We start from the raw sequence: 26,976 nt of genomic DNA on the forward strand, positions 1-26,976 counted from the left end.
TTGAAAAATGAGAAACACTTTTCCCCCCTAAATATTAGGTAATTTACTATGTAAATGCATAGATCTAATTTGTAAGCCACTTCATACAGAAATAACATCTGTTAGAGACGTATGAGTCAAACGACAGCTACATCTATGTACTTAAAATACTCAATTTATCTGGACCCTCAAACCTTACAGTGGTCAGAAATTTAAATTTTTGTACATAGCTCAGATCATAATTATTGCATTACAATACTCACATTTACTTTTATGAAGCAGTGATCTAACAGAAAATATGAAGGAGATGTTGGATTATCTTTACACACTTAAATTTTCCTTGGAATTGTCAATACTATTCCTGTTTGCCAATCAACTTTACTGAATGATATAAGGAACAAATTAAATTTTATGAGTTATGTATACAGGTTTGTCCCTGACTTACCACCACAGTGGAGCCCCAAATTTCTGTTGCTGAGACATAATTAAGTGAATTTTGCCTCATTTTATGAGGTTTCTTGCCACAGTTGTTACATGAATCACTGCATTTGTTAAGTTAGTAATAAAGTTGGTTAATGAATCTAGCTTCCCCATTGATTTTGCTTGTCAGAAGGTTGATCACATGACCCTGGGACACTGCAAACATCATAAATATGAACCGGTTGCCAAGCATCTGAATTTTGATCATGTGACCATGGAGATGCTGCAACAGTCATTAGTATGGAAAACAGCATAAGTCACTTTTTAAAGTGCTGTTTCAACTTTGAACAATCACTAAACGAACTGTGGTTAAGTTGAGGACTACCTATATTAAATGTACATGGCTTTGTCTAAATTTGCATCATATTGCCCTTTTAAACCTTCCATATTTTAGTCTGCTCTTCATAGTCTTCTAGGAAACCGTGTATAAAATATTAAAGGTGGTCATTACTGCAGATGATATTTAGCAGCCCCCCTGATTTCTAAAATTTAACTTGGCACCGTTAGATACAACATTCTGAGTTTCTCAAATCGGATGCCATCTACATACTGTAAATGACTATGGGCATAGCCAGCAAGGCCAGCTGGTGCCCAGAGAAGAAAATACGGAAGCCACACGGTTCTGAAAACCTTCAGTAGGCACCCCACCCCACCCGACAACAGCTTTCCAAAAATTATCGCCCAATTGCAATTTTTATTTAATTGTATATGAGCCATCAAGTCAATGTTGACTCTCAGCAAACCACATAAATTTTCTCCAGGATTAAATTTTTAATCTGCATTTTCAGCTGCCCCCAAATGTGCCCCTTAAGATACAAGGCATTATATAGAAGTGAATTAATGAAGAGGTGGTTGCTTCAGTACATAAAAATAGGTGGAACATGTGGTCTCGTGCGTCAACAGTATTGTTTTGAATCATGAGACAAACGGAAAGACAACAGAATTTATCCAGGGTAGGTTATCACTCTTCACACTCTTTAACAAAAGGCAAACTAATGAGGTCACCATTTTAAGAATTTAAATGTGCCACTTAGGGTCAACTGCATTCTCAGCCACCCCCAAATGTTCCCTCTTAAAAAAAGCAAAAAATCAATCCTGTAGCACTTCATATGTCCTGCATTATGCATGCATTCCAGATTAAGTTCCTAGTTCTTGTTTCCTTGGAAAAGAAATCCCTGCTTGTCCTTTCATTCATGGGAGCGCTGTTGGTTGTTGAAGAATTCCTTCACCTCAAAGAGGGTCACTCCAACCTAAGCAGAGAGGGAGCTGAGCGTGCAAACTGGAGGACTTGGAACAATTCTCGAGTTGCACTGCGATTTTTATTTTTGGCAATGCAGCCGCCACAGCGTGAGTGATCCACAACAAATTAAAACAGAACGCGAGACCCTGCTATGCGGTTTAATTGCTGGCCATCAAATAACACGGGGAATTCTTTCTCAAGGTGGGCTTTGGGATTGGATCTGCGGGGTTACTCTTGGTTAGAAGATATCGATTGTGCAAATGACGTTTAGGGTAAGTAATCATGTCTTTTATCAAGTCATGTCTTCTTTAGCGAATTAAATTATGCAACTCTGTAAGGGTATTAATTGATTTGGAGATACATACAGGGAAATAAGGCTAAGGCTGAGTTTGAGTTTGGGTTTAGCACTATATTAAAGATAAGGGTAGATAGAACCAGTGGTGGGATTCAGCCAGTTCGCACCACTTCGGGAGAACCGGTTGTTAACTTTCTGAGCAGTTTGGCAAACTGATTGTTGGAAGAAATCATTAGGGCAGAGAACCGGTTGTTAAATTAGTTGAATCCCACCACTGGCTAGAACCTGTAGAAAAAGGTAGCATTTTCCATTCCGGGGCTTTCAGAGTATATCTTCAAGGCTTTTAGAATGCAAGACAAAGATTTTGATCTTATAGTCTGCTTTCCAGGGAAACTTGAAATGTCTTAAAATCCCCAATTACAGTGAGGGAAAAAAGTATTTGATCCCCTGCTGATTTTGTACGTTTGCCCACTGACAAAGAAATGATCAGTCTGTAATTTTAATAGTAGGTTTATTTTGACAGTGAGAGATAGAATAACAACCAAAAAAAAAAAAAATCAAGAAAAACACATTTCAAAAAAAATGTGCAAATTGATTTGCATTTTAATGAGTGAAATAAGTATTTGTATTGCTTTTAAAAGTAAATCACTTCCCTACAATTAGCAATCAGAAAGAGGAAAATAATTGGGGTATGCCTCAAAATAATTAATACACACTATACTATATCTGAACTGAATCACAGTACTGTTCAGATCCAGATTACATGTGTCCTTTATTTAAAACAACCTATCCTAAGTAATAACTAATGTATGTCATGATTTCAAGGAGATCCATGTGTAAAATTAGCTCCCCACAGGCTGTATATACAAATATGTGTATATATACAGTATATAAGGAAATTGCTTCAGCTTTATGCTTTACCCCTCTATCTTGGCTTTCCTTCTATGACCATGGAGAAATTAGATTATGGCAAGTCAACATTTTCCACACTGAATCCTCATTATTTGTGGTGTGTTTCAATTTAGACATTTGTTAGACAATGTTAGACAATGTCTAACAAATTTAGACAAATGTTGACTTGCCATAATTTTTAAAAAGATCTTATTTATAGAGCAGTGTAAATACATTTATTTAAGAAAATTGTAAGTTTATGACTCCAGTCTGTGTACATGTGTGAAACACAATTGAACAGAAAGAACAAAATGTCATAAGGGAAAAGAACTACAATCATATCCATATTCATAATCAATCAGTAGAAGGGATTCAATTACCATCATTTCAGGAGGAAAATGCCAAGTGTTTCAGTTGAATAGAATAGAATAGAATAGAATAGAATAGAATAGAATAGAATAGAATAGAATAGAATAGAATAGAATAGAATAGAATAGAATAGAATAGAATAGCAGAGTTGGAAGGGACCTTGGAGGTCTTCTAGTCCAACCCACTGCTTAGGCAGGAAACCCTACACCACTTCAGACAAATGATTATCCAACATCATCTTAAAAAATTCCAGTATTGGAGCATTCACAACTACTGAAGGCAAGTTGTTCTACTTATTAATTGTTCTAACTGTCAGAAAATTTCTCCTTAGTTCTAAGTTGCTTCTCTCCTTGATTAGTTTCCACCCATTGCTTCTTGTTCTACCCTCAGGTGCTTTGGAGAATAGTTTGACTCCCTCTTCTTTGTGGCAGCCCCTGAGATATTGGAACACTGCTATCATGTCTCCTCTAGTCCTAATAAGACTAATAAGAGTTGGAGCCATCATATTGTTGGGGGGGGGGGGAAGGCTAATTCTGAAGAACACCAGCTGACATAATTTAATGACAGAAGAAGGGTTACTATATTGGGTAGTTTTGCAGTATAAATGTTGAGATGATGATGGAAGCCAGTCAGGAAAATAGAAAGGGCTCTTTCCCATGGCCAAGTTAAACATGCATTTCAATTTTGCAAAGACGTTTTGGAGCAAGTGCATTCAAAAAAATGAATAGTGCTAAACCTATGTTTAAAAGCAGACTGAACAATGGCTGACAAGCATAGAGGTATTTGCTGGAGATGAAATGAAGGCAACATTATGAGGATGGAGTAGAAAATAAAGATAAGTTGGTACCATGGTTAGATGCAAGAGAGGGAAGGCTCAAATAGGTCAAGACAACTGAATATGAACAATTTTTTATCAAGGCTGAATTAGTCATTTTAGTGCCAGTGTATATTCAGGTGCCTAAACCTGAAGTTTATGAGTCATGGTTTATTAATCAAATCACAGCAGTACATAAATCCTGCTAAGCCACAATGCCTAGATTCTGCCATTACATTTACTAAAAAAAAAAAAAAAAGCAAACTACATTTTAGCTAAATGAAATATGTGAATCCACCAATTGCTGTTTTCATCAAGTATTTTTTATTGTGATTATTTTGACCAAAATTAAGTGAATCATGATTTATTCAGTTAACTCAATTTTATGGATTCATATGGCACAAAGAAGCTGGCAAAGCAGGAATTAGTCAGAGTCCAAAGATTTGAAAAGAAGAAGAGAAACCACTTAAATTCTGGAGCCAAGGAAGAGAAAAGAAGCTCACTTGATTCTGTGTTCTGCAATAAGCAGATCTTCTGCTTAAATAGGATCCTTTTTGGTCAGCAATAAATCAATTTATCTACTCATACTCTGCCCTTAACTAGTTCATGAATTTGTGGAATGAAATAATTACCTTCACGTCTCTGTGAAATCTGACGAATGGGCTCCGTTAGCATATATTCCAAATAGGTTTTAGGTCTAAAAATATTCTGACAGTCATTTCCATAATTTTGCATATCAATCTAGAACAGTATTTCTCAACCTCAGCAACTTTAAGATTTGTGGAGTTCAATTCCCAGAATTGGATGCTGGCTGGAGAATTCTGGGAGTTGAAGTCCATACAATTTGAAGCTCCTGAGTTTGAGAAACACTGTTCTAGAATTACAGAATATTTATCGCGAGCAGCATAATATGAAAAACTTTGCTGTAACTATAAATAGGAGAAAGATTACTTGGAGATGTGGGTTTTTTTCTGTTTCTGTTGCAGCATTTTGTCATCTTAGAATAATTTTTTGGAAGGCTCCTAAAAAAGAAGGCCAAAATGACCAAAACTGAAGAACTGCCAGAGAGCCATACTTCTGAAGAGTTTTATGAAAAATATGAACCTAAGGAAATCTTGGGAAGGTAAATATTTGAAAGTAGGTGCTATCGTAATAGGTAATTTGCTATGTAACTCTCAAAACAAAAACAAAAATGCATTTGTTCCTTTAACCGACATTTCCAATTTCAACACAATCAATTCAGAACATAGCAAATTAATCTGAATATATTTCAAATAATTTAATTACAAGAACATTATTGAAAATAATGAATTGTGAAACTTCAGCTCCCTGAAAAAGGAGGATAGGTAGCAGGGGTGAGTTCTACTTATCTTTACTACCGGTTCATAACGGGATCGCATGCGTGCCTTGCTTCTGCGCATGAGGGGCAGTGGGCAGGGCCTCCCGCCTGTTTTACTACTACTGGTTCTTGCGAACCGGTCCAAACCGGGGGCAACCCACCACTGGTAGGTAGGTATATAGTCAAAGCATTTAAGTAAATATTGAAGAAAAGTACTGTTTTTTAAATCTTTCAAAAACATGGTAATGGATGGAGCTGGGTATATAATTTTTCTTCAAAAGAGACTTGCAGAGAATTGTGGCTACCACTGAACAGAAAATCTGAAAACAATCTACCTACCACAGTTTAGATTATAATTCCTACAATACAGATGTTATTTGCTTTTGAGCAGCCTATAACTATATATAAATTTGGTAGTCTTTCTTCATATTCCCTGATACTGAATACATGGGGTCAGTGGTGGGTTTCAGATTATGTTACTATTGGTTTGCTGCGCACCCGCGCGCACAGTTCGGACATGTGCCTGCCTTCCACACATGCACCTAGCCTTGTACGCATGCACTTTGCTCACACATGTGCCTTCCACGCATGTGCCCGGCCTCAAAAACATGCCTAAATAGGATGGCATAGAGCCCACCCCCACCCACGATTTCCGCTACCGGTTCAAGCAAACTGGTCTGAACTGGCTCAAACCGGCTAAATACCACCTCTGCATGGGGTGGAATAACTGCATTTCATGCTGTAGCTTTCATATTTCAGTTAAGATCTTTTGCTATTTTCTGAAGACAATGCCTACAAGCATTTGTGATGCAGTAGCATTTCCAATAACTACCAATTTTAATAAAAGAAACAATTATCCTTGCTTCTCCTTTCACAACATGAATGAACAAAGTAACACAGCCTTTTAGAGATCTGCATCTGTGTGTGAGTTTGATTCTCTCCCTCCCTCTAATTCTCCCTCCCTCTCTCTAAGGTTTCTTTTGTGTGGACTGTCTTTTCAGAGGTGTAAGCAGTGTTGTCCGTCGATGCATTCATAAAGTCACTCGACAAGAATACGCTGTTAAAATTATAGACATCACAGCTGGAAAACTCTCCCCACAAGAAGTTCAGGAGCTGAGAGAAGCCACTCTGAAAGAAATCAACATCCTCCAGAAAGTGTCTGGACATCCTAACATTAGTAAGTTAGATTTTGCTTCCAAATCACCCTAGTGCAAGGGTTAGCAACCCGTGGCTCTGGAGACACATGTGGCTCTTCCATCCCTCTGCTGCGGCTCCGTCGCCAGTCAGCTCCACAATTGATAGGGCTTTTGGTTAGGATAGGTAGAGGAAAAAGGATGCCACACTAGGAGGAAACACTATGGTGGGGGAACCAGACTTCTGGTCAGCAGAGGAAAAAGTACGCCACACTAGAAGGAGACTCTATGATGGGAGAACCGGACTTCCGGTTGGCTCCAGAATTGAATGGGGGACTTCCGGTTAGGACCTTTGTGGCTCTTTGAGTGTTTAAGGTAGCCGACCCCTGCCCTAGTGGTACCAGAGCCTTAATCAAATTGAAACTACTATTGGCTGGGTTTGCATGACATGCCTAACCATCCCCTTCTTAATATATCTTACAAACAGAGTGATTATATGCTATTTAGAACATAGAGCATATGTTCCATTGTCTAGAAAGAACCTTTGGAGACTCCTAGTCCAACCCCCAATGGTATAAGAGAGCTTATACCATTACAGACAAATGGCTGTCCAATCTCTTCTAGAAAACCTCCAGTGATGGAATACATTCCACTGATTAGTAGTTTTAACTGTCAGGATTTTTTTTCCTTAGTTCCAGATTGGATCTTTCCTTGATAAGTTTCCATCTGTTGCTTCTTATCCTGCCCTCAGGTGCTTTGGAGAATAAATTGATCCCTCTTCCATGTGACAGCCCTTCAAGTATTGGAAGATTTGACTATTATGCCACACCTAGTCCTTCTCTTTGTTAGATTAGACATACTTAGTTCCCACAGCAGTTCATCATATGGTTTAGCCCCTTGACCAGGGGTGTCAAACTTGCGGCCCGCGGGCCAGATGCGTTACATGCTGGCCCTGCTCCCGCCCGGTTTAGTGAAGGGGAGCAAAGTCCCAATACGTCACATGATGACGCGAGTTTGACACCCCTGCTCAATATTCTTACAAATATATTTCTAATTTTGGTAGCCTCTACTAATTTTTAAACAATTGAGAATCCAAAATCCTTCTGATCAACTAGAAAACCACCCAATCTGCCATCCACTTTTATTGTTTGATGGCTGTCGATCTTTTCCATTTGAACCAGTGGTCCAGATTAGACACCCTACCCCACCGCTTCCCTTGCACTAGTTGGGATGGTGTATTTTCAATTTGCTGATGAATTATCATTATTATTGCAGGATATAATTTCAGGAGGAAGAGTTTATGTTTGGAAAACATAAACATAAAGCGGTATTTACAAGACCGCCTTCTGCTACCAATAGCCTCCCACCGGCCAATTCGCTCCCACAGAGAGGGGCTCCTCCAGGTGCTGTCAGCCAAGTAATGTCATCTGGCGACCCCCAGGGGGAGAGCCTTCTCTGTGGGGGCTCCTGCCCTATGGAAAGAACTGCCCCCCGAGATGCGGAGGATTCCCGACTTACGCATCTTCCGCTGGGCCCTCAAGACGCTTTTATTCCAACAAGCCGGGCTGGCTTAATTTTTAAATTTTTTAATCGTTAACTCTTAATTTTTAAATGTCCAAAATGGGTAGTTTATTTTAATTAGATATGGGCCAAATTATTTAATATTTCTTAAATTGTTTTTTAAATTTTATATCTGTGTGTTTTATTCTGGCTGTACACCACCCTGAGTCCTTCTGGAAGAAGAGCGGTATATAAATTTAAATAAATAAATAAATAAATAAATAAATAAATAAATAAATAAATAAATAAATAAATAAATAAATAGTATCCAGTTAGCTACAGTATTGCTAAATGTCAATAGAGATTCTCAGTCATTCAGGTCATGGTTGTCCCAAGGGTGCTTTTTTAAAAGGCAACTGGACTTTTTTGGGTTTTTTTCTTGAAAATGTTTTGCTTCTCATCCAAGAAGATGCTTCAGTTTTGAAGAACTGAAGAAACTTCTGGGATGAGAAGTCAAATGCTTTCTTTCAAAGAAAAAAACCGAAAAAAATCCCATTGCCTTTTGGAAAAAATACAGTATTGCTACTTTCTAGTATGGAAAGCTATGACCAAATTTATCATCCCTGGGTAGTTTGTAAGAAATCATTGGCATCTTCTGGCCTGGAAAGAATCCCAAACCTTCCTACACAGACATAGATGACAAGATCATATTAGTATGTCTTTGTATTTTTCCTTTGAATTTGCTCCCATCCTTGCTGGGTTGATCCTTATGTCTAATATGCCAGTTATGTCATATGTATTTATTACAGCACTAATATTTCTAGCCTGCTCTGCCCCCAAAGGCATAGAGAGGTATACACAGAAAAACCAGAGGTCTAAAAATAAGTGAACAAGAAACAATACTTATTATAATGGCATCGCCCCACATTTAACAACTCCCAGTCAAGTTTTGATATCATGGAATCATCATCCTCATAAATAAATAAATAACAAATGAACAGGCATTTTGTTCATAGCATGCCCCAGGGAGCAGTCATTAAAAATAAGAAAATCGGATTCAGTGATGTTGCTACACCCAGTGATGTTAGGACTGAGGAAAAGCAAACTGGAAAAAAAAAATTACAAAATCCCAGGATTTGTAGATTGAAGTTGAATGCTTTATTTAAAAAAAAATCTGCTGTTATATACCAATCGTAATTGAAAACTAAAGAACTTCCTCAGTATTGGTCATTTTGAATATTGGACCTAGATACCCTGATTTTAAACAAAAAATTACACTGCTTGGGATTGCCTCTATCCTGCTACCTTAATAATTCCTACGTTAGAAGTTCAATTATTAAGTCTTCATCGGTCTTTGACTGTGAATCTAATTGTAGGTTATTTGTATAATGATTATCACAAATGTCTTCTCCCCCAATACAGAGAAAATGAGACAGTGACAATTCACAGGGAGATTCTTATGCATGTCTATTGAGAAATAAATCTTTATTGTATTTGCAAAGCACCATCATGGTTTAACAATTGCTTGTTGAATAAACTGTCATTGATTGGATCCACCCATCTTCTTAAGACATAAACCAAATAAATCATAATGGCTTGGCAATACAAGATTTCACAAGGTTCAGATTCTACTGTTTTTCAAAACCAGAGATTTTAGAAAGTCACTAGTTGTCAAAGTGGAGAATGCTGGGATAGGTGAACTAATGGCCCAGATCAGAGTAAAACAGTCTCAGAGATGCCTAGCTGAAGATCCAGGACACACTGGAGGAAAGGCAGAACAGTGTATGGGATTGTGCAATGAAGCCAGGGGTCTGTGCTTCAGTACCTTCCCATTCTTGCTTAGTATTAAAGAAAATTTGTAATGTTATTTCACATTCCTAAAATATCTCATTTTATTTCCAGTCCAGCTGAAGGACAGCTTTGAATCTCACACCTTTTTCTTCCTGGTGTTTGATTTGTAAGTACCAAAGTTCTTTTTGGGGGGAGGTGGAAGTGTCAAATATATTCTCCTTTAAAAAGTGACTTTTTTAGGCTGGATGATTGCCTTGTGCTTTCTATGTTCCTGGGAAGCAGTTTGAGAACTGTAGCTAGGAAAGTGATGTCAACCATCATATGTTGGCCAGCTTGACTTAGCAGATGGATCATCTGTGTGGAAATATACTCCTTGAGGCAGGGGTGAAATTTACTTACCTTCCCTACCAGTTCGTAAATGTGCACGCGCCATGCATACACGTTGCAAAATCGTTGCAAAAAAGTGACATCATGACGTCCGCGTGGGTGGGAGGAGCCTCCCACAGCCACTGCTACCAGTTTGCCCAAGCTGGATAGAATCGACTGAATTTCACCCCTGCCTTGAGGTAGATCAATGTACTTCTTCAGAGGACACTTCTTGATAAAGCATGTATTTACAAGTGTGGACTTTTCTATCATCAAATGCAGACTGCTAACTTGAGTGCTTTGAAAGAGGTTAAACAAATTCATCTATTTTTAGTATTATGGTCAGTTGCACAGTCAGCCAGCGGTTTAGACTAGATTTGGTATTTTTATCCATCTGTCAAGTCCTTCCCAAGGACCTGGGATAGACAGAGGTGGTTGTTCCATGGTATTAAAGAGCAAGACATGCAAGACAAAAGCTGTTCCAGGTAAAAGCTGCCTTTTGCAATTGACTGTTGATGTTTTTGTCAGTGCTGATATGGTGTTCAAGTGATGCTCCAAACATTTTGGGATTTGTACCCAAGGCACCTATTACCATTGGCACTATCTTTGCTTTCTTTTACCACAGTCATTCTACTTCTGATTGGAGGTCTTTCTATTTTGTGATTTTCTTCAATTTTTTTTCTTCTATTCTGCTGCTTCCATGTCCACTATCCAAACTTTCTGTCTTTCTTATTGGGGTGTTATGTGGCAGGTGTTTGTCTGTTTGAACTGTAAAGACCCGCAGCACTTTAGCTTCTTCATTTTCTATTATTTTGACTATTTTTTTTGTGTTAACAGTTCTTGCTTTCAGGCAGATAGTCCCTTTATTATTTTTGTTGAAAAGAATCATGGCTGTCCTTTTTTCCAAAACACAAAATAAGACGATGCCAATTCACCATGCAATCCTGTGCATGTCTACTCAGGAGTAAATCTTACTGGCTGTGTTTGTACATCATGCTTAATTGTGGTTTGTTTTAACCATTGCTTAGTGAATAAGTCATAATTGACAGGGCTCACACATCGCATTAAGCTACAAGTAGTCCTCGACTTATGACCACAGCTGAGCCTGAAATTTCTGTTGCTAAGTGAGATGTTTGTTAAGGAATTTTGCTCCGTTTGAATACCTTTCTTGACACGTTTGTTAAGTGAATCACTGCAGTTGTTAAGTTAGTAACACAGTTATTAAATGAATCTGGCTTCCCCAGTGACTTGGCTTGTCAGAAGATTGTGAAAGGTGACCACATGACTTCAGGACACAGCAATGGTCATAAATATGAACCAGTTACCAAGAAGGACCAGGGGTGACATGGTAGCTGTGTTCCAATATCTCAGGGGCTGCCACAAAGAAGAGGGAGTCAAGCTATTCTCCAAAGCACCTGAGGCAGGACAAGAAGCAATGAGTGGAAACTAATCAAGAAGAGAAGTAACTTAGAACTAAGGAGAAATTTCCTGACAGTGAGAACAATTAATCAGTGGAACAACAAGCCTCCAGAAGTTGTGAATGCTCCAACACTGGAAGTTTTTAAGAAGATGTTGGATAACCATTTGTCTGAAGTGGTGTAGGGTTTCCTGCCTAAGCAGGGGGTTGGACTACTAGAAGACCTCCAAGGTCCCTTCCAACTCTGTTATTCTAATATTCTATCCTAATATTCTAACGTCCCAGATATGAGGTTTATCCACATTTCATACAGGAAATGTAGGGATATAAATACAGCAAGAAGCCGTTATAGCTAAGTGAAATGTCCATGTCCAGGAGCAGTCTACTTCTTAGGCAAGTAAGAGGAGAGGGTCATGCTTGCACAGTTTCTCAAAGGCCTTGGACTGCTTGATAAAGGCCACAGTGTTTAGGAGCAGGGTGGCGCATGGTGACTCCAGCAAAAGACTTCTTGTGTTCTTCCCTCCATCCATATATTGTAATTTGATATCTGTACCAGCTTGTTTAACCATTTGTGAAGGTCTCTGCTGATCTCAGGGCCATCTGTACCATCCATCCACCAACCCACCCGCCCCAAAGCCACAAGGGAGTGAAGCTGCCTGCAGCTGTCCCATCTTCCTGGTCCCGTATCATTAGCCTGCTCAGATTTCCACATAACCTTTGCTAAGGTCTTGGCGGTCACAGATCTACACTATTTTTAGGCATCCTGGACTTGTGAAATACTGTCACGGATGTCTGCTTGAAACCGCTCTACCAGCATTACAGCTTCCATGCGGGGAGAATTTCTCAAACTCAAAAAGTTGTTTAAAACAGATTGTTTGAGGACTCTTGCCAATGAAAAACCTGACAGGCTGGAAGGGGATGTAACAACTTCCCTTAATATTAGAGAAGCTTGTAGAACTTTGATTTTTTAAAGCAACTTGTAATGTTGATAATAACAGCATAAATGAAATACTGTACTGTATAGAGAAGCTTGTAGAGTAGTGATTTTCTTAAATTGTAAGGTAGACAATCACAGCATAAATGAAATATTTAAATCAGCCTTCCTGATTCAGGGCCCTCCAGATGAGGAGAAGGCATTTGGTGGCGCCATTTCAACTAACACATTTTAACAGAATAACAGAGTTGGAAGGGCCCTTGGAGGTCTTCTAGTCCAACTTCTTGCTCAGGCAGGAAACCCTACACCACTTCAGAAAACTGGTTATCCAACATCTTCTTAAAAATTTCCAGTGTTGGAGCATTCACAACTTCTGGAGGAAAATTGTTCCACCGATTAATTGTTCTAACTGTCAGAAAATTTCTCCTTAGTTCTAGGTTGCTTCTCTCCTTGATTAGTTTCCACCCATTGCTTCTTGTCCTGTCCTGAGGTGCTTTGGAGAATAGTTTGACTCCCTCTTCTTTGTGGCAGCCCCTGAGATATTGGAACACTGCTATCATGTCACCCCTAGTCTTTCTTTTCATTAAACTAAACATACCCAATTCCGGCAACCGTTCTTCGTATGTTTTAGCCTCCAGTCCCCTAATCATCTTTGTTGTTTTTCTCTGCACTCTTTCTAGAATCTCAACATCTTTTTTTACATTGTGGCAACCAAAACGGGATGTAGTATTCCAAGTATGGTCTTACCAAGGCACTATAAATTATAGGCATTATATTTTATTAAAAGGCATAATCTTTTGGGAGTTACAGCAGTGTTAGGTTTCAAATTTTTTTACTACCCGTTCTGTGGGTGTGGTTTAGTGGGCGTGGCATGGCTTGGTGGGCATGGCTTGGTAGGCATGGCAGGGGAAGGATACTATAAAATCTTCATTCCCTCCCAATCAGCTGGGATTTGGGAGGCAGAGAATAGATGGGGGCGGGGCCAGTCAGAATTTTTACTACCGGTTCTCCAAACTACTCAAAATTTCCGCTACCGGTTCTCCTGAACTGGTCAGAACCTGCTGAAACCCACCTCTGAGTTACAGCTGACATTTTCATATGCACAGAGTAATTAAATTGATATAGGATATCATTTGGGGTGAGGGGTGGGATGAAAGAGAGGAAGCAAGAAGACAGATGGTTATGGAGGTACAGTTTAGGTGTGAGGCACATTATAAGTACCTTATCAATTAACAAATGTAATACATTAAAAACCTTTTGTCTTTGTTGAGGCCTTCCAAAATGGTCTGACACCTTTTGATATATAGGTAGTCCACAACTTGCAACTATTCATTAAGTAACCGTTGAAAGTTACAACAATACTGAAAAAAGACTTATGACTGGTTTTTCACATTTACAACCACTGCAGTATACCCATGGTCCTTTCATCAAAATTCAGCTGCTTGCCAGCTGGGATGTATTTATGACAATTGTACTGTCCACGTGCTCACCATTTGTAACATTTCTAGCTGGCTACTGACAAGCAAAGTCAATGGGAGAAGCCAGCTTTGCTTAATGGTCCCATGATTCACTTAACAACTGCAGTGATTTCCTTAACACCTATGGCAAGAAAGGTCATAAAACAGGGCAAAATTCACATAACAACTGCAGTCGACATTTTGAGCTCAATTGTGGTCTTAAGTCTAGGACTATTTGTATTTTATTAAATTCTACAATCTCTCAGCTTTACAAATCAAGGATCAGATTCCTCATTTTTGGCTACCATAGACCTGTGTTTCTCAATCTTGGCAACTTTATTTAACCTGTGTGGATTTCAACTTCCAGGATTCCCCAGCCAGCACGTTGAAGTTGAAGTCCACTGGAGGAGTTGAAGTCCACATATTTTAAAGTTGCCAAGATCAAGAAACACTGGGATAGACAGCCACATACACAACAGAAGCAGAAGTGTTGCATTGTGGGTCCATATTTTATTTTTATATCTTTCTTCATTTTTAACATATTCTACATGTCTAAATTTTCTGCCTAAACAGGATGAAGAAAGGGGAACTATTTGATTACCTTACAGAGAAGGTGACCTTAAGTGAGAAGGAAACTAGGTGAGCTGTTTCGACCAACCTGCCAATCTCATCATCTGTCCAAACGTGGAACTTTCCTCCTCTCATATAAGGGTCTCCTGCAAGCTAGTGAAATATGTGGTGCCTTGCGTAATCGATTACACAGATTAGTTGTGACTAAAATCTCATTTTTAAAAAAAATTTTTTTGATTTATATGCTGCCCTTCTCCGGAGACTCAGGGCGGCTTACAGTGCGTTAAGCAATAGCCTTCATCCTTTTGTATATTTATACAAAGTCAGCTTATTGCCCCCACAAACTGGGTCCTCATTTCACCTACCTTAGAAAGGATGAAAGGCTGAGTCAACCTTGAGCCTTGGCGAGGTTCGAACCTGCAGTAATTGCAGGCAGCTGGTCTTAATAACCAGCTTAATAACAGGTTGCCTTAGACCACTGTACTACCAAGGCTCATTAGTTTAGCAATCTTAATACTGTACTGTATTGCAATTCAGCTCAGGCATAGCTTGCTGCAGTGATGGCTAACCTTTTCCGTGCCCAAAGTGTGTGCGCGCCCAAACCCCCCAAATGCAATGTACGTGTGGCCCCGCACATGTGTGCGCCTCCCCCCCTCACACCCCGTGCATGCCACACACCCAGTGGTGGGTTGCTCCTGGTTCTGTTTGGTTCTTGAGAACCGATAGTAAAAGCGGCAGGAGGCTCCGCCCACCCGCCCGGACGTCATAAGGTACGATCTGCGCATGCGCAGAAGCTTCTGCGCATGCGTGCTCGTGTGCATGCACACTCCCGTTGCAAACTGGTAGTAAAAGTAAGTAGAACCCACCCCTGCACACGCCCCCCCATGCGCCCTGACCCCTGCACATGCGCACACGACCCCTGCGCATGCACAGCAGAGACCCGACAACCAGCTGGTTGGCAGGAGGCATGTGCAGCTGCATGGCAGAGCTGAACTGGGGCAAGCGCTCGCGCTCCCACAGAGAGGACACTGCGTGCCACCTGTGGCATGCGTGCCATAGGTTCACCATCATGGGCTTAGTGTATATGAAGTACTTTGAGACATATACAAAATGTTTTCTTCTCTCTACTTCACTGTTTCTCAACCTTGCTAACTTTAAGATATGTGGACTTCAACCCCCAGAATTCCTCAGCCAGCATAAGGTATTCTTGGAGTGGAAGCCCACCTATCTTAAAATTGGCAAGAATGAGAAAGACTGCTCTGTTTGCTAGCCATAAGCAACTCATTTCCATTTCCATTTAATACAGGGATTTCGAGCATTTACAAGAGGTGTTCACAGTGAAATGCTATATAGTGAGATGCTATATTGATGGATTTAGTGATGGATGCATTAGGTGGGGGTTAAACCAGATGTTCTCCTTCTAGCCCTTACAATCTATTTAATACTTTAATTCTATGAAAACACATTATGGGATTTGTTGCATCTCTATACTGCCCTCTAGTGGTTATCTAGAATTGGGCAGGCAGCCCAGATCTGGTAGCCCTGATGCAGTGCGATCACTGCATGCCGAACTTGCACTCCGCGCAAGGTCATTAGATTTCTGCCCAGCTGAGGCACAGTAATCCACTCTGCCATGCCTATTAGCTGGGCTAAAAAATGACAAATAAAGGTAGGTATAACGCGGGGGCGGGCGGGAGGGCCCAGCTCACAGTCATAGAGAACTGGTTCACTGATGTCACATCATCACCACTACCAGCTCGTCTGAACTGGGAGCAATCCACCACTGCCGTGATGACATAATCCCCTAATGCAAATACAGTATCCTTCATTCACACCTGATGATTGTGAGATCAAAACACCTCAACCTGACATGCTCATGTGTTGGAGATCTTCAAGATATCTGAAAATTAGGGAAGACCAGCTGAAGATGATCAATGGGCAATGCCAGGAACCAAGCATGGATCCTTGGCATGGGTATAAAAAATGTCTGCCTTTTCTTCCAGATATTTGCTCATTTAAAAGAGCCGCGGTGGCACAGTGGTTAGATTGCAGTACTGCAGGCTACTTCTGCTGACTGCCGGCTGCCTGTAATTTGGCAGATCGAATCTCACCTGAGTCAAAGTTGACTCAGTTTTCCATCTTTCCAAGGTCTGTAAAATGAGGACCCAGATTGTTGGGAGAAATGTGTTGACTCTGTAAACTGCTTAGAAAGGGCTTTAAAAGCACTGTGAAGCGGTATATAAATCTAAGTGCTATTGCTATTTAACTGACCAGATCATTTTCTCCCTGTAGGAAAATCATGCGTGCTCTTTTGGAAGTGATTCAGTTCCTCCATGCCTTGAACATTGTCCACAGAGATCTCAAGCCAGAGAACATCCTGCTAGATGACGACATGAACATCAAACTCACTGACTTTGGCTTCTCGTGTCAGCTACAGGAAAATGAAAAACTCAAAGGTGGCCTGTCCATCTCGGGCAGAGATTTTAAGAGAGAGAGCTGTGAATTAGGGACCTGCCTGTGGCCATGAAGCTTAGGAACAGAGCTACGTAAGGAGAGACCTACCATATTTTTTGGAGCATAAGATGTACTCCCCCCCCTAAAAAAAGGTGAAAATTTGGGTGCATCTTATACACCAAATGTAGCCCCACCCACCCACCAGCCCCCACCCTTTTGGAGCTTTTGGAGGCTGCAAACACAGCCTCTCAAACGGAGAGCCTCTCAAGCAGAATTTTTTTCTCTTATTTTCCTCCCCCCAAAATAAGGTGTGTCTTATACTCCAGAGCGTCTTATACTCCGAAAAATATGGTACATTGAATCAGCTTGCTCAAACCAGCAGTAGCATATTATATGAATCCAGCTATCACTATTTGCTAACCATGGATATTAAAACTTTGCATATGGCAGTGGACTTAGCCAACTGCAAATCCTTAAGTAAGCCATGGAAACCTAGGGCTTAATGCAATGTGTAAATGATTTTCTACATTGACTAAGGGCACTTCTTCAGGATTCCGCACAAGGTTACGTCTTAGCCAAAAATTGAATTAGGGATATTTTACAGACAATTTGCTCGATTGCGGAACTATCTTTAAGTCCACTTTAGCTGCTCCAATGTTAAAGTCATGTTTTTTCTTCCTACACAGATTTTGTTGTGCATATGATCTGACAGGCTTCATTGATACAGTCGATGATGATATATTTGGAGGCTAAGATTTTAGCTCTGGTGGTCATTTTAGGTTGCTGCAATCACATCCTGTCTCCTCTGATCTTGGGCCTGGTTATCCACAGAAATATCTGCCTGCATAATGCCAAACCATCACTTTTTCATACAAGCAAACTTGTATTAGGCTTCTTATATTCCTGGAATTATCACTCTTATGAAAGAGCATTAGATCTATCTGTTAAAAACAATGAATTTTCTCTTGGGAAAATAATAATCTTGTGCTGAACAACAGATTGAGAAAGAGCAGAATTTGGCTGCAGTCAGATCCAGATTGTAAATCCCCCTTTTTGGGCCCCTTGAAGCTTTGAACAGTCAGAAAGCAATGGTCATAAATTATAGGATACCTATCATGCCCAATTCCTGAGTTTAATTGGTTTTGGCTCAAGGTTGACTCAGCCTTTCATCCTTTCAAGGTCATTAAGATAAGGACCCAGATTGTTGGGGGCAATATGCTGACCACTTAGAGAGTGCTGTAAAGCACTATGGAGCAGTGTATAAGTGCTATTGCTAGGGCTATCCTTAACACTGGGATTCAGCAGGTACACACCGGTTAAATTACCCACCGCCCACTATTAAAGTGGATCCTGGATGCTGCGCTGCAATGGAGAAACGGGCAACGGAGTGGCCAGTGTGAGGGAAGGAGAAGGCTGCTTTCCCTCTTTCTTCTCCCTGCTCCTCCTCCTTCCCTCATGCTGGCCGCTCTGTTTCCCATTTCTCCATTACAGCGCAGCACAGCACCCAGAATCCACTTTGATAGTGGGCGGTGGTGATAATTTAACAACCAGTTTGCCCAGGGTCAGGTTGGCTCTCGTGGGAGGCTCGTCCCACATGTGCAGCAGAGCTGAAGGATGGGGATAGGTCACGCTTCCCATGCCAGCCAACCTGGCCCTGGGCGAACCGGTTGTTAAATTATTTGAATCCCACCATTGCCTTAACCATAAGGTAGCCAACTGGATTAGGAATATCTGACATGCCAAACCACCAAGGAAAACTAAGGCTTATACATTGTGTGAATGCAGCTGTGAGTCTTTTATCTGATCTGATGAGGCTACCCCTATTTTTTTTTAACTCTAGGAATCCAGCAAGACTTGCATCTCCAGAAACAAGGTTACTAAAGTTTCAGTCAAAAAATTTTTATTGTTTTTCTTACAGAGATCTGTGGTACTCCTGGCTACTTGGCTCCAGAAATATTAGAATGTTCCATGGATTCAGATCATCCAGGTTATGGGAAGGAAATTGACATGTAAGCAAGATTGTGTGGCAAGTTCACTCATTATCCTAAACTATCATTTGGGTTATTTGGGTTTAAGCAAATGGTATGTAATTTTTGGATATTCAGAGGATGTAGCTCAATTAATGATGTGTGACCATCATTAATTGTGGCTTATATCAGTAAATCATGGCTAGGGACAACACATCTTAGAATGTGAATCCTGCTATGTTTATCCTAATGAAAAAATAAATGTAGCTTTTAGAGGAATTCACTTCATTTCCTATCCAATCTTCTATAGCACTTTTTGGGAACTTTAAGATGTCTGGATTTCAGCTCCCAGAATTCCCCAGCTATCTTGCTGGCTGAGGAATTCTGGGATTTGAAGTTGCTAAAATCACAATCCTAGGATGCATTAACAGAGAGATAGAATCAAGATCACGTGAAGTGTTAATAACAGTTTTTAATGCCCTGCCAAGACCATGCTTCGAATATTGCATCCAATTTTGGTTGCCACAATGTAAAAAAGATTTTGAGACTCTAGAAAGAGTGCAGAAAAGAGCAACAAAGATGATTAGGGGACTGGAGGCTAAAACACATGAAGAACAGTTACAGGGACTGGGCATGGATAGCCCAGTGAAGAGAAGGATCAGGGGAGACATGATAGCAGTGTTCCAATATTTGAGGGGCTGCCACAAGGAAGAGGGGGGGTCAACCTATTCTCCAAAGCACCTGAAGGCAGGACAAGAAACAATGGATGGAAATTAATCAAGGAGAGAAGCAACCTAGAACTAAAGAGAAATTTCCTGATAGAATAATTAATCAGTGGAACGACTTGCTTCCAGAAGTTGTGGATGCTCGAATATAAGAGGTTTTTAAGAAGAGATTGGACAACTATTTGTCTGAAATGGTATAGGATTTCCTGCTTGAGCGGGGACTAGAAGACCTCCAAGGTCCCTTCCATCTCTGTTATTCGTAAAGTTGCCACAGTTGAGAAACAATGTTCTATGGAGATGACTTTTCATCTCTGTCCATGTTATTGCTTTTTTTTAAAATGCCAGTTTCTCCCAAAGCAGCCTTGTCAAAAATTATGCCCTCTTAATTTGTTGTATTACACCTTGCAGCAATCCATCCAGCAATTGGTGTATTTACAGCATAAATTGGACAAAGAATAATTATTTGCTGTACGTACCAGCATATATAATTCTTTGTTAACTAACAATTACAATATGTGGCATAATTGCTGTGTAAACAAGACCATAAAGTCTGCTTAAATCTATCCTACCTACTGAGGGCTGGAAATGAAGATAGAAAGATCTGTCTGTCCTGCTGCAACGAAGATGTTGTCCATCAACCTGCTTGTTCATCTGCAGGGAATCTTTTGAGCTGATCTGGAGAAGGCTGGTATTGTATGGTGTAGCTTAGGAAACAAATTCAGATTTGGTCAGTGAATGTTTGGTTTCCCTGTGTTTAAAATATTCTGTTGCTAAAACAATGGGCAAACATTGGTCTTCAAAAATGTTCAATCTGTCCTTCTGATGGTTTCCTTGTTTCAGGTGGAGTGCAGGAGTCATTATGTACACCTTGCTGGCTGGATCTCCTCCTTTCTGGCACAGGAAGCAGATGCTGATGTTAAGAATGATCATGAATGGAGATTACAAATTTGGGTCTCCAGAGTGGGATGACCAATCAGATACAGTCAAAGACTTGGTAGGTAACTTTCACCTGGATGGATTCAGAGGCTCTTGGAGAAAAATAAAGGAGAAAAGTGCAGGGTAGGGAAAGATAAAACTAATTGGAACACCTGATGATTAAGAAATTGACCCTAACATCAAAAATACAGTACTTGGGCCCAATTGGAAAATGATTCCCCTTTGTTTCTTGGTGTTCGTTTTCCTGTGTAATGGGATTGTATGGGGGTTGTTTGAATAATTAGTACTAACCAGCGCTAGATCCGTTGTGTTTTTCCACTGCATTCAGAAAAACAATGCCTAAGCTTCTGAGACCCAACTCTGTTCTTCTGCCTGCAGATTGCCCACTGTTTAGTGGTGAAGCCGCAGAATCGTTACACTGTGCAGGATGCCCTTACCCACCCCTTCTTCCAGCAGTACATGGTGGAGGAAGTCCGGCACTTCAGCCCCTTCCGGAAATTCCGGGTATCCCTAAGTGCAGAGAACTCTGGGAAAGGGATGGCCATTTTTCTCAGTAATAGCCAAGGAATGGGGGGGGGGGTGTTAACAAAGTCAAGATGATTACAATTGAAACTGCCCTTTTTCTATGTGCCATGCATGTAAAATATAGGCTTAGATCGTGCGATTCCTGCCTAACATCTTAACTTTTTTGACCTGCCCCATGGATGTGTTGTGGTCTGCCAGCAGCCTGCAGAGCTGGCAGCAGAGTCGGACAGTGAGGAGGCTGGGGAGGAACATGGGCCAGTCCTGGAGTCTGGGGAAGGCTTGGAGATGGGGCCAGGGCCATCTGGGAGTTATGTGCAGACTCCGGAGCCTCCAGAGTCAGACATCAGAGAGGCAGAGGAACAGGGGGAGCCTGTTCCTAGTGCGCGCATGCGCAGAGCTGCCAGAAGGCAAGAATAGTTAAAACAAAAGGGGCGACTTGGGAGTAAGGTTTGGAGATGATTGGCCCCTCCCATAAGACATAAAGGAAGAGCAAAGGCACGTGGGCCTTTGCAGGAAGCAATGTTGTGGATGGTGTTGGTTTGTACTTTGAAGCTCCGTTTTTGACTCTGTGTTTCCATGTGGCCTTGCCAAGATAATTAGGTCTTTGGCAGCGTGTCAAAGAAGATAAAGGTGGGTGTTTATCAGCCTTATCTGAAGGACTGTGGCAGGCTTCTGTTGGATTATTTATAAACTCTTGGTAATTTCAGCAGGTGCTATGAATGAAAGGAATTCACAGCTGTTAAAATAAAAAAAGGGTTTTGGGGATTAATTGTGTGCTTTTTAATATATCAGGAAGCCTAGGTCAGAACATAGAGCTGAGGTGGTGCAGTGGTTAGAGTGCAGTACTGCAGCTACTTCAGCTGACTGCTACTTCAGCAGATCAGCGGATCAAATCTCACTGGCTCAAGGTTGACTCAGCCTTCCATCCTTCCGAGGTGGGTAAAATGAGGACCCAGATTGTTGGGGGCTAAATGCTATTTAGTATACTGTCTTTGGTGTAAGCCGCCCAGAGTCCTCGGAGAGTGGGCAGCATAGAAATATGAATAATAAATAAATAAATAAATAAACAGGATGTGCCTGATGCTGATTCTGATCAAGGGTTCTTTTCAAGTGGGAAAGTGGAAGGCTAAGTCAGGGATTGTTTTGGTACCTGCATGCATCATGCTGCTGAGCTGTGGATCCTAACCAACAAGATTTGTTCACACAACATGCTAAACCATTGCACTTGCCTTAGTTTTGTTTCATGGCATTGTAGAAGTTTGTGATTTATTCAGCACATGAATTAAGCTCCAGTATCTTGCTCAAAATTGGTAAATAGCAATATATTAATATAAACATACATGAACTGTGTTGCCATATACGAAACAAAGCTCCTCCTGGAAAACCTGAAAGACCAGAATTAGGGACAGAGTGTCACAGTTAAAACCACTCTGTGGTTGCTAAGAATTAACACCAACTTGAACAAGTTGAACAATTTGTATCCATCCATCATTCCAGTGCATTCATCTCAGTCATGGGTTTGGTCCCACTTGGTTTCTGTAAAGGCAGCTATGTCATACCTGCCCTGGTGTACTATTGCTTCTAGTTCACCCTGTTTGTTCCCCAAGCTTTGAGCATTTGTATATAAGCATTTAAGATCTTTATTTATTTTATTTATTTTTGTCAAGCATATATAAGATAACAGGTAAAAGTATAAACATAATTTGAATACATGAAAAGAGTAAGAGTAAAAAGGAATATTAGGATAGGGATGGTAGGCATGCTGGTGCACTTATGCCTGTCCACAGTTATGTTTCCTGCATCGCCGAATTGTTGTTTGAATTTTTCTTTCTTTTCATCACTCCCTACCTCAGGTTACCCCATAAATCTTGGGATTTATGATTGGTTTTGTGTTCTAGAGATTCTAAAGATTGGTCACCCTCCCCCTCCAATTTTAGTTTAAAGCCCTTCTTTCTTTTTTTTTTTTGTAAAGTTTTTTTTTATTTTTTACACAAACACACACACAAACATACAATGTATTTTTGCTGAACAGAGTATTCGGCCGGTTAACAAATTTAAACAATTTTTAGTCCTTTCAACTAAAATTACAATTTCTATACCTCCTTTTTTGCCATAACATTTATTTTCATCTATTTTGTACCAATATTACCCTTCATTTTCATCTCTAATTTTGATCAAATTCCATTTTCCTTTCTATTCTCTATTAAACCCCTTCCCATTATCATCTAATTTTTATATCCATCATCAAATTAAATAATTATGTGGTGTTAGTTATTTAATTCTTATATTAATAATAAACTCACTTATTTTATAACATACATTTCCTTAACTAATACAATCCAACATTTTAATATAAATCAATTGATTATACAGATATCTTTTTCATTTATATATGAACCAGAAGAAAAAAAAACCTTAGTTGAATTTAAAAATATTCTAACTATTATCCTCTAATCATAAAGCTTTCCCCGTATTATTCCAAATCATTACTTAATCGTTTGTACACACACCACAGTAAACCATTAAAAACATTTCAATTATTATTCCAATTATTTTTCAATTCATTTTCACCATATGATTTAACATTATTTCTTACAATTCAATTTCAATTCTAGTCATATACATCATATTCCTCTTTCATTTCTTTCCTTTTTTCCCTTTTCCTTTTTATTTTTACCTTTTTTTCTCCTTTTTTCCTTTTGTGCCTTAAAATCCTGATCTCTCCTGTTTTGCCCTATATTTCCCATTGTTCCCCCTCTCTTTTCTCTTTTTTTTTGTTTCACCACTGTTTATCCCACTATTTATCCCACTATTATCATTTTGTATTTCAAAGTCCTGTATTTCAAAGTTCTATTTTGCCCTATATTTCCTGTTATTTTCCACCCTTTTTCTCTTTTTTCTCTTTTCACCATAAATCCCTTCTTGATGGCGCATAAGGAAACTAGGCTCAAACGGGGGTGAGTAATTGGTGACACAGGTTTTATGACATTCAAACCATTGTTTAGCATGTTTTAGGAATCCAGTTATCACATTCAGAAGTAGTGCTGTTTATTTATTTGAGCCATAGCATATTGTGTGAATGTAGCAGCACTGATAGTCAACTGGAATTTAATGTTCTGTGTGAACCTGACTACAAATTGAGAGGTAAAGAATTGAACCAAAAGCATTCTGTATATATAAACATAGCCTCCTTTTGTTGGCAGTGGCCCATTCCTGGTGAATTAATGCATCCTTCAAACAGGGGTGTCAAACTCGCGCCATCACGGCGGCATCACATGATGTATCGGGACTTTTTTCCCCTTTCGCTAAACCAGGCGTGGACATGGCCAGCACGTGACACATCCGGCCCACAGGCCGGGAGTTTGACAGCCCTGTTTTGTTTTGTTTTTTTAAAAGAATCACAAACTAATCAGATATACTTTAAAGAAGATGCCAGTCTAACAAGCGTCTCTTCTCAGGTCATCTGCCTGACGGTCCTGGCCTCAGTTCGGATCTACCTCACCTACCGCAACATCAAGCCGATCACCCAGGATGTGCTGCAGCGTGACCCTTACGGGCTGAAGCCAGTCCGCAAAATGATTGATGCTTGCGCCTTCCGGATCTATGGCCATTGGGTGAAAAAAGGACAAGTTCAAAACAGAGCTGCCCTCTTTGAAAACACTCCCAAAGTCATCCTGTTCAACTTGGCTGCCGAAGAGGAACTTCTCTGATTTCCAAAATCTCCAGGAAGAAATCAGTTGAAACAGCCTTTGGCATCTTCCTAATTGGGCTGAGCAGGGTCCCAACACATGTGCAGACTTCAATTCCCACAGTTCCCCAGCCAACAAAGATGGAAATGAAATAGCAAAGTGTAAAGCCGAATACAAACCAGAATGCCTTTTTATTAAGTGCATTATTATTATTGCTGTTGATTGCACAGTCAGCCAGATGTTTAGACTGGATCTGATACTTTTGTTTACCAGTTACAGGTAGTCTTCGACTTATAACCATTTATTTAAGCAACTGTTTGAAATTATAACAGAACTGAAAAAAGTGACTTGCAACGAGGGGTGAAATGCTCCCGGTTCAGACCAGATCGTGCGATCCGGTAGCGATGGCAGGTGGTTCGGAGAACCGGTAGCAAAAATCCCTGCGCCCCCACCCCCCCAAAGCCTCTGATGATCGTACGGCTCAGCTGGGATCGTCAGAGCCTTTTCAAAGCATTTTTTTAACCACCTCTTCCGCTGAAGAGGTTGCAGAAAAAAATACTTTAAAAGTCTCTCTGACGATCCCAGCTGTGTTGCCTGATCGTCAGAGAGACTTTTCAAAGCATTTTTTTGCATTTGCAGAAAAAAATGCTTTGAAGTTAAAAAAAAAAAAAAAAGTTGGCCACGCCCACCCAGTCACATTACCCCACCACCACCAAGCCACGCCCACAGAACCGGTAGTAACAAATTTTACATTTCACCCCTGCTTGCAACTGATCCTGGCACTTACAACCACCATATGCCTACAGTCATGTGACCAAAATCCCAGCGTTTTGGCATGTGTTTACTCTACTTTAGGTAGAGAAATGGGTGGCGTATAAATTTAATAAATAAATGTATGATGTTGCAGCATAGTCAGGTAACGTGATAACCAATTCTAGTCAGGTTTCAAAAAAAGTCAATGGAGGAATTTGTTAAACAATTCTTTAACAACTGTAGTGATTTGCTTAACAACCATGGCAGAAAGTAAAATCAGACATGACTCACTTAACAATCGCTTTGCTTAGCAATGGAAATTCTGGTCCTAGTTGTGATCATAAGTTGACGATTACTTGTATTATTTCTGAAACCTGTGAGATCTAAGGATAAATTTAAAGCTCTGGAATGCGAAGCTGCACTACCAAATCATAATGCCAATTCCCATCCATCAAGGTTTTTCATCCACTCCAAAGGGGAGACTTTTAAGAGTCATAGGATGAAATATTCAATACGGACCTTTTTCTAACCAGCAAAGAAGTCTTCTCTCATCCCAGGACTGTGTGGCTGCTTTGAGGCTGAAGACGTCTCTTAGAAAGACACACAAGCTTTTGTAATTGTTTTTAGGCTGCCAATCTCTTCCTTAGATGATGTTAAAAAGAGGTAGACAAATTTATTATAAATACATGGATCCTCCATGTTCAGCACAGTCTTATTTAATTTTTTGAAAGGAAACATTGGAGAAAGTGGGGATTTCTGCTTTTGGGGTACCCTGTTACTGTTAGATTCAGGATGCCGAGGTAGCATGTCTTAGAACCAGGGGTGAAATGCTCCCGGTTTGGACCGGATCGCCCGATCCGGTAGCGATGGCGGTGGGTGGTTCGGAGAACCGGTACCGAAAATCCCTGAGCCCCCCCATGCCCAGCTGAGCCTTGCGATCATCAGAGGCTGTTTTTTTTTACTTTTAAAAGCATTTTTTCTACAACCTCTTCAGCTGAAAAAATGCTTTTAAAAGTAAAAAGAAAAGCCTCTGATGATCACAAGGCTCAGCCGGGATCATCTTAAAAGCATTTTTTCTACCACCTCTTTGGCAGAAGAGGTTGTAGAAAAAAAAAATGCCTTTAAAAGCCTCTAACGATCCCAGCTGAGTTGTCTGATCATCAGAGGCTTCTAAAAGCATTTTTTTCTGCAACCTCTTAAGGTTGTAGAAAAAATGCTTTTAAAAGTTAAAAAAGAAAAAGTTGGCCACGCCTACCCAGTCACATTACCCCCCCACCAAGCCACACCCACAGAACCAGTAGTAACAAATTTTAGATTTCACCCCTGCTTAGAACCCAAATCTTCCATTCAAA

At 40.2% G+C, this 26,976-nt stretch overlaps 1 protein-coding gene across 3 annotated transcripts; it reads left to right on the plus strand.

Moving 5' to 3' along the window:
* Nucleotides 1-1,876: 1,876 nt before the first annotated feature.
* On the plus strand, nucleotides 1,877-25,385 carry PHKG1 (phosphorylase kinase catalytic subunit gamma 1). Of its 3 annotated transcripts, none has more exons than XM_070946252.1 (10): nucleotides 1,877-1,971; nucleotides 5,055-5,191; nucleotides 6,409-6,584; nucleotides 9,943-9,997; nucleotides 14,579-14,644; nucleotides 16,868-17,031; nucleotides 18,948-19,038; nucleotides 20,562-20,715; nucleotides 21,036-21,161; nucleotides 24,641-25,385. In XM_070946252.1, the coding sequence occupies exons 2-10, from the start codon at nucleotides 5,109-5,111 to the stop codon at nucleotides 24,890-24,892; spliced, it is 1,167 nt and encodes a 388-aa protein (XP_070802353.1). In that variant the 5' UTR covers nucleotides 1,877-1,971; nucleotides 5,055-5,108; the 3' UTR covers nucleotides 24,893-25,385. The 3 variants fall into 3 exon arrangements, with proteins under 3 accessions (XP_070802353.1, XP_070802362.1, XP_070802370.1); XM_070946261.1 differs by having other exon boundaries at nucleotides 5,087-5,191; XM_070946269.1 differs by lacking the exon at nucleotides 21,036-21,161.
* Nucleotides 25,386-26,976: the final 1,591 nt, after the last annotated feature.

The sequence above is a fragment of the Pituophis catenifer genome, unplaced genomic scaffold, assembly GCF_029215685.1.
Source record: "Pituophis catenifer annectens isolate HBS135680 unplaced genomic scaffold, rPitCat1.0.hap2 SCAF_1, whole genome shotgun sequence".
Classification (NCBI taxonomy): domain Eukaryota; kingdom Metazoa; phylum Chordata; class Lepidosauria; order Squamata; family Colubridae; genus Pituophis; species Pituophis catenifer.

Bases quoted from the DNA above. Each gene is read 5' to 3' on its own strand.
- PHKG1 (XM_070946252.1), top strand. From the start codon at position 5,109: ATGACCAAAACTGAAGAACTGCCAGAGAGCCATACTTCTGAAGAGTTT. The intron at 19,039-20,561 runs GTAAGCAAGATT...TCCTTGTTTCAG, and splicing joins TATGGGAAGGAAATTGACAT to GTGGAGTGCAGGAGTCATTA. The intron at 20,716-21,035 runs GTAGGTAACTTT...TTCTGCCTGCAG, and splicing joins CAGATACAGTCAAAGACTTG to ATTGCCCACTGTTTAGTGGT.